General features: G+C 36.9%; 1 protein-coding gene across 1 annotated transcript; it reads right to left on the reverse strand.

The window, feature by feature from the left end:
• Window positions 1-2,304: 2,304 nt before the first annotated feature.
• On the reverse strand, window positions 2,305-4,943 carry mrm3b (mitochondrial rRNA methyltransferase 3b). The gene is made up of 4 exons (XM_027018629.2): window positions 4,502-4,943; window positions 3,908-4,149; window positions 3,433-3,600; window positions 2,305-3,303 (listed from the first exon to the last, which is right to left on the reverse strand). Exons 1-4 carry the CDS (start codon window positions 4,924-4,926, stop codon window positions 2,759-2,761), a joined length of 1,380 nt encoding a protein of 459 aa, XP_026874430.2. The 5' UTR covers window positions 4,927-4,943; the 3' UTR covers window positions 2,305-2,758.
• Between the last annotated feature and the right edge of the window lie 3,651 nt (window positions 4,944-8,594).

The raw sequence follows: 8,594 nt of genomic DNA on the forward strand, positions 1-8,594 counted from the left end.
AGAGTACAGGTAACTGGAGGTTAGATTACTCGTAATGGGTCTATAATGAGCTCTTCTTCCCATGCTAATCAACAGCTGGGTTCATTTTCCATCTCATCAGCCTTTAATTTTAATTATATTCTCATATGTTCACCAACATTTAATCATGGTATACAAAGGCTACCAGAAATGGCTTTAAGATCTCTTTTGTGAAACATACCCAGTGTTTCATGAAATTCCTCAGAAGTACATGGGCAATACAGACCAAACGTTTGAAAGCAAAGCTAACTTTTATTTTTAACATTTTGTTTTCTGAAAAGATAACAGACAGTAATATGTTTGTTAACCTAGAATAAAATAGTTTCACTTGATTCCTAAATAGATTTTTTCTTACATTCTCTTCCTCAAAATATCCTTCTTTGCCTTAAATGACAGCCTAACATTTTTAGGTATCCTTTCACGAAGCTTCAGAAGGTATGTCGCTGCTATTTAGCTGGTATTCCAAAGCTGATGTCTAGTTCTTCTAGACTTTTGACTGGTGAAATATGATTTCCCCTATAGAAGTTCACCTGGTAAGAGATGTAGTCTGTTGCTGACCAACAATTTTTCATAGTATATGTTGCTGTCCTTTTATATTCTTATGAAATTTTTATATTTTTGTTATCCTGTTTATTAGTAACATTCCGCCCAGTTTTTCTCAGTTTGGAAGATCCTTGCAATTTTTCATATATTTGACCTGCAAGGTAAGCTTTTACAGTAGGGGAGTGCATTCAAATGCTAAAGACTTTTCTGGTCAATAAGTATAATGTTTCTTAGCAAGGTTTGCTGTCCACACCATTGTCTTCCAAGGGAGGTGAGGGAGGTCATTTTATCAGAAATTAGAAAATAGACTATCTGGTAGGGGAAGGAGTAGCGTGCGATGTGTGCAGTTTCAGGTGTATTTTGATATTTATTTTTCTTGAAAATGTCCTTTTAGAAACCTTCATTCAAAGATAAAGATGAGGACTTTCAAAGAGGTCAGCAACTTTAAATTACGAAATGTATTTGTGTTGTCCACTGGGTACATGTGACATAGGTGCAATATGAGGTGCAATATAAGAACGTGACTCGAATCCCATAATATGCTTGTCTTATTACTCCCTCTAGTGGACTAAACAATAAATTCTGTCCCCTTCAAATAATTCTGCTTATTCAAAGACATGTTACAAAGATATCTTTAAGAAACAACTACAGGTCCCTAAGTTTTTGTCTCTGTCTAAATTATGCAACCACTTATAGCTATCTTAAGCCAACATAGCCAAAACTCTCCCACTCTTAAAGCTACTCGTAGTGTGTCTAAAACACAAGGTCAAGAGCATCTGCTCATTAAGCATCTAGGAAATTTGTCTTATCTTAATTCTTACCCACAACTTACTAAGATAGCTGATATGATCACTCTCCCACTCTAAAACCCCAGCTCAAGTTAAATTACTTTTTACTTTGCATTTGCATATGACGAAAAGACAACAATAAACACAATAATCAATAACAGAAGACTTCCAAGTCTAGTCCCATTAACTGCATGCAGCCCTGATTACAATACAGCAGACAATTCTCAGTCCCCCTTACACACACAACCACAGACACACGCAAACTAAACAAAAATTACTGGCATTGTTTAGAAGAAGAAGAAGCAGCAGCAGCTTCTATTATATGGATGCTTGAAGGGTAATTAATCATAAACATATACCCTACAAAACCCCATGCTTGACCAGGAAATACACAAAAAGTATTGGATAGCAAGAATAAATTTTAAAGAAAAGATAATCTGCATATTTCCTAACTCTAGTAGATCTGAATTCATCACAATGGATGTGATTTGTAAAACATATGACCATTACTCAAAACATTGTGTTCTATAACATAAACATAGAAAATACTAGCCTGTCCAATACGACATGCTGCTTGTGTGGCATTGTAATACTGTGCTCTTGTACTGTGCTCCAGTTTGTAAGTCATGCATGTGAGGTCCTTCCTGCTGACGTGTTGTTGTTTTTCTTAGCAAGGAGGTTTAGGTTAGAGGGGCTCCATCATAGCAGGGGAAGGATTATTTATTCCAGTCATTTGTGAGCTGGAATGTGTTTCTAGACCAGCACATACCTCAGACAAAATACGGGGCTTTCACGCTGAAATTCAACTAGGGTTTCATTAAACCCATTTCCCCCTCTGATGCTCAACATATGTATGAAAGATAGTGTTGATTTTTGAAACTGTGTAGCATATTGTTATCATTGCTTTACTCAAGACTTTCAAAACATTTGAAGCTAAGGAATTATCACCGAGTGCTTTAATGTCATGTTAGCCTGAACATAAAAGACAGTGAGACATAAAATCAAGTGATTAATATTATTACAAATGTGACAGATACTTTTCCATAAGGAGCAGATATTTTGTTAGATTCAGAAGGGGGGGGGGGGGGGCTTTTATTAATTAACAGAAATGGTCCATGTACACACATTCTATAAGTACAAATAATCATCACAATTTGTGTGTATAAAGTAAAATTCCCAAAATTAAATTTACTTTACAGCAAAAAACTCACTCCTATATTGAATTACATTTTATTTAATTATTCATTAAGTTGAAAGTAAAGCACCACATGTGACTTTATTATATTATTATAATTATTATCCATTATAAAACCTGTATTGTGGCTATGCAGGTGTCCAACAGTTCATGGCCTAGTTGAGTACATCCTCCAACAGTTCATGGCCTAGTTGAGTATATCCTCTAGATTTGTTCATTCAGAAGCATTAAGTATTAGCTGTCTCCTTCCTTCAAACAGTAAAACACTTGCGGCCATGGCAGAATTCAGACTGTCCACTCCATGTACCATGGGAATTACTAGTTTCCGCCCCCCTGTTTTTTCAGCCAACTGCATGGCTTCCTGGCTCAGACCGTGAGTCTCTCCACCAATCACAATGGCTGTGTGGCTACCAGTCCAATTGATATGATAAGGCTGAGTCTCTAAAACTAGGCCTGCCTGCCTACATATATCCTCCTCATATTCATCTTCATTAAAATCTTCATCCTCATTATGTATTTTTCTAGGGTTTCGGGGCTTGCTGATCCATCCATACTCTCCAGGTTTTTTCAGTTTCTCAGATGTTGCTAAGAGTTGAGGCTTCTTTATTGGCCCTCTACAGTTGTCAGCCACATGGACAGTTGTGGTGGCAGGAAGATGACTGTGAATGTCCACCCAGGTGAGGCTAGAGATTATGGGAATGCGAAAGTGAGCACCCAGGGCAGCACGAAGGACCTTAGCCTCCCAGATATCAACACATCCTGAAAAGAAGGACAAAAAGAAAGAAAAAAAAAACATTTAAACAATGACATCTTTCTCATCGTATAAAACAGCACGTTACTCACCGACATTCATATTCACCCCTGTAATAAGTGGAGGTATTTAGGTACCTTTCGTAAGCAGCACACTGTGGCACCCTGCAGCTGCTGCACACCGTAACACCACACCCAGGTTTCCTGGGTCTCGCACATTATCACAGATAAGGGTTAATGGCAACGCCTTCCCACGCTTCTCCTCAGGAAAGTGCATTCGGGACACCTCGGGACGTCTGAAGACAGCTGAAAAAGCATAAATGACAAGCTACGTACATCATCCAAGGCCGCACGACATCCTACTCCCTTCCAAGCTTTTCTGCCAAATAAAATAACCGACCATGAAAAATGCTGAGTTTCTGCCTTTACACGCAATAACTTGTCGTTATTTTCACAGTGAATCTGTAATGAATCTAAACACCACTTCATAACTCTAATGTAAGTATGCAAGTGGAATGTCAGCAGTCTACAAAGTGGGTGAAATGTACAGGAAAAATCTGAGTCCTCTTCTCAGCATTTGTAAAGAAAAAATTAGCTTCCAGCTATACCTTACCTATAATGTCTATGGGGGAGTCAAGATTTGAGATTCTGCTGTCCTCCAGCTTGACTTTGATTAAGCTGGCTTGTGTGAGCTTGTTCAGGGGAAGTTCCTGAAGTTTCTCCACAGTGCTGAAGAAGACCGTTTGTGGCAAGACCCCTGCATCTAGTGCATCACAAATGAGAAGTGGTCCTTCCAGCAGAACCTTGCCCTGCTGCTCACGGAGCTTCTTTGAACGGGCCAAGTTAAGCAAATTGCTGTAAAGGTTTATATGAAATTGTGTTAGAGGTTATGGCCAGGGTGACTTCCATAATACAACAAATTTTATTAAAAGAGTCATGAAGGCAAGACTAATTGGCTGAATTGAGTAACATATTTACTTATTATATTTGCTTATAGTGGATGTATACCATGTAATCAAGTGTAAATTATTTTATGTTCCTATGAAAAAGAATGAATGTTGGCTGCTTTTTTTCTGAATGTTTCTTTTCTGCATCTGAAAGTTCAGATGGGTAACATTGTACATCATATTTCTGCACAATGCTTTGTCCAGTAACTCTTTAATATAGTGTAGTAGGTCTAAATCTATACCACATGCTAAATACTCACGACAGCTTCTTGTCACCAGGTTGTGCCTTTTCGTACCACAAACCATCCACTTGATTTAAACCTGAAGACATAGAAAGGGAAGCGTGGCTTGTGTCTTTGCTGCCCGTTATCTGATGACGTGACTCTGAAAATTGTAAAGACGCAACCGGCTTTCTATCTCCATGTTCTTGTCGAACATTTTTATCGGTCTCTGTCACCGTGTCTTTCGAAATAGTCCCTTCTGCTGGTGAATGGGCATGTTTCGGTGCGTCCTTGCTTTGAGTGTGTACGTCTTGCACAGCTAAATTTGATAAATCTAGTGACTCCGAACAAAAAGCCAGTGGTGTGCGTCTCAGTACACGCGCATATCTATTGCTGATTCTGACTTTCAACGTTGGTTCAAATATCGTGCATACACCTCCCATGCACCTCATGAGCGTCGCCATGTTTAATGTCCTTATAGTGCTCTTCTGCACTTCCGGGTCATTTGCGCAATACCATTAAAACCACCATTAAAGGAGCCGCCATCAGGGCATGGTTGGATAAATATCCAAATGCCTTTCTATTGACAGGAGGGGACTTTAATATTGTTTTAGATGGTGAACTATCTATCTAGATAGTTAAATATATACTTATATACCATAATCCAGGATATACAAACAATTCTAGCCTAAAACATTTATAGATAAATTTGGTCTCATAGATATTTGGACCTTAAATTTCTAGAGGGTAGGTTGTTTAAATGGAGCAACGCATCAGGCGCAAGTCAGTGCATGATAGATTTTTGGTTGATTTCTGATGGTTTTCATAAAGAAACTGTAAATGTGGATATTTTACCTACCCACTTACAGACTATAGAGCTATATCCTTCAACAGTAAGATGTCCTCTGCAAATTCTCATGCTACACATTCTGATTATACTGGAATCTTAACAGCTCTTTTCTGTCTTAAAAGGAGGTTAAATAATTGTTAAAATGATTATTTTGGATTTCTTGCACATGGCTAGAAAAGAAAGGGTCTGGGAACTTTTCTAATTTGAAGTGGGAAAATAAAAAGAGTGGAAGAGAATACAGTAACAAAAAGAACAACTAATCTATCTCAAAAACATTCAGAGTTTAAATGAGGATTAAAACTTGGAATTGGCTGTTTTAAAAATTAAGATTGATGATCTTTACAGCCAGAAAACAGAAAGTTTTTTTTAGAGCAAGGAGAAGATGGCTAGAAGCATGAGAACAAAATTCACACTACTTTTGTAATTTAGAAAAATTGCATTTTCATAACTGTATTAATACATTACATAATATCATTATCACAGATTATCACATATTAATTTCTAATCACTGCAGTGAATTTTACAAGAATAACTCTTGTAAAATATACAAGAGCTATATATAGGCTATATACAGGTTTATAGTTCTATTGCCAAGAAGTAGCATCTGCCTTTTAAAACTCCCTAATGTTTAAACCTGTAAATGAAAATTAAATGGAATTTTGAGATAAGACCTTTGCTAGTGAAGAGGTTATGGCTGCAATTAATAATCTTTTTATAATGAATTAAACCCATTCCTGTCGGGAAAGTATAGAATTTTTTTTTTTTACCAACTACATTAACACAAGTGTCACTCTATTTCCTAAACCAACAAATGGGTGCCTTATATTTTTATTTAATAATGATTATAACTTGCTCAATTAAATGCTAAAATAATTAAAACTGTGTTGGATTCAATTATTGAAAAATACAATCTGGCTTTATAAGAAATGAACATAAACAATCAACATGAGGTTAGTGTTGGATATTTTAGACTATTCAGAGCTTCTAAATGGTGATGCTTTTATCTTATTCCTAGGTTTTTATAAAGCATTTGACTCTGTGGAGCACAGATTCCTCTTCCAGTCAATTACAAAATTTGGTTTTGCATCTTATTTCTCTAAGGCTATTAAAACATTTTATAAGATTGCTTCTGTTAAATTGATGGGTGGTACATCTGCTAGGTTAATGTACATAGAGGAAAAGACAGAAATTCCCCATCTTTTCCTCTTAGTGAGGCAAATTCTGGCTTGCTATATTAAAGCTAGTATTGTAAAGAGTAATTCCTTGATACTGAATTAATTAAAATTAATTACAATATGTATTGACAATACTACATTCTTCCTCCAAAATGAACATCAAAGCATGCTATTGAGGTCATTAATGAATTATCAAGGGTATCTGGTGTATTCGTGAATTTAAATAAGTGTAATGGCAGTTATCGAATGCAGTAAATCTTCATATTGTAATTGTATTATAAAAACAGACATTTTATATTTAGGAATAATGATTAATAATGATAAACAAATAATCCTTGTAATCCTAATGGGGCAGTAAGGCTATCAGGATAATCAGAGGTGAAGCATCCCCAACAAACTGTACTCCTGGTGGATAATCTAGCAGAGTGGGACCTCATAGAAGAACCAAAGAGCAGATAAGGTGGTGCAAGGAAGGGGAGTAGAGAAAACTGGCGTAAGCCAATCAAAAGGTGAAGGGGACTGAAAGAATGGGGCACTAGAGCAGACTGCTCTCCCCCACTACACTACTGAGAAGGCAAAAAGAACTCAGAGAAAATCACAGAGGTAGAGGAGTGGTTGGTTCACACTGGAACAAAGCACACTTGACTAGCACAGTCCAGAGACTGAACAGGAGTCCACAGTAGTCTATCCTACCCACCATGCTACAGAGGAGATATGTGGGGAAGACAAACAAACAACTTGTAAACAACTGATAGAGTAGGGTAAAATCATCTTGGAAGACTGTCCCTCAGAGAACAGGAAAGAAAGTCTCCAGCCCAAAGTACATTCCCATGTCCTTACCGTAGATCCTGGTGAGGTAGATCAATGAATTAATGTCCTTTAAAGACTTGGCATATATCTTGATGTCATCCACGTAAAGGAGGTGGCTGATGTTAGTTCCGCTCCTGAACCTGTACCTGTACCCACTCTTATTTATGATCTGGCTGTGTAAAGGGCATCTGTGACTGCTACCTCTATTACTAGTGTAGTTTTCTGAATCTTATCTACTGTCATTGTGTTTGGTTGGTATGCTATGATTTGCCTGTATATCTAGATCTGGAGGTCCCACAGGAGCTTAGCTTTGTTGATTTTCACCATCTCTGTGGCTTATCTCATTTAGACAGTATTTTAAATGTATATATCACTTTGATGTGGTCATATGTAATTTCTCAAAGGACATGAATAACAGATATATTGCAAATGAGCAAACAATTTGACCTAGATAATGAACACATGAAATTCTTGCATTTCATTGATAGCCCAATGTAATACAAATATCTAAACCAGTACAGGCTGTTTGGCGTCTCGTCAGACGAATTAGGACACTACCAAATGCATGTTTAATTTTTAATTTGGGGAACAACAGAAACATTTATTAACAATTCATTAACTCTTCAATCGATGAGAATAATAAAATTAATGGATTTCACAATCACTAGTTATAATATACACTATGCTATGAGCGGGTTGTACAAGCTGTCAAATCCCTGTGCTACTGAAATAATATAGTCACCAAGCATCCAAAGGATGCTACTGATATTGGATCGCTGACTCACACGATGTATCCTGCCTTGGGCTGTTATGGATATTAGATATTTTTAAGATATTGTTTTCTTTTATTATATAGGCTGTATTGGTTTGGTTTCCTATTCAATCATAGTTTCGGAACGGTTTTATCTTTGCTTTCTTTGTGTGCCAAGGACACTTTCCTTGTTGTGTCTAACCATCATAAAACTTTACGGTTTTATCTTTGCTTTTTTTTGTGTGCCAAGGACACTTTCCTTGTTGTGTCTAACCATCATAAAACTTTACAGTTTCACTAGCAAAAAATATTACTTCACAATGATCAGTTAATAAGGTAATGTCTCTAAAATTATTAATTTGTAGGTTCTATTCATTGGTTTTCGACTATATTTAACATTTTATAGTCACTTTTAGAGAGCATGATGAAATATAAATTTGAAAGCGACGTGAATTATTCATCACCACGGACAGCGCTCAGGCGGCCCTTAATGTGTAGATGTTGGGCGGGACTAGAGGTGAGCATGCAGTTTCATTGGATAGCCTA

The sequence above is a fragment of the Electrophorus electricus genome, chromosome 6 (genome assembly GCF_013358815.1).
Source record: "Electrophorus electricus isolate fEleEle1 chromosome 6, fEleEle1.pri, whole genome shotgun sequence".
Lineage (NCBI taxonomy): Eukaryota > Metazoa > Chordata > Actinopteri > Gymnotiformes > Gymnotidae > Electrophorus > Electrophorus electricus.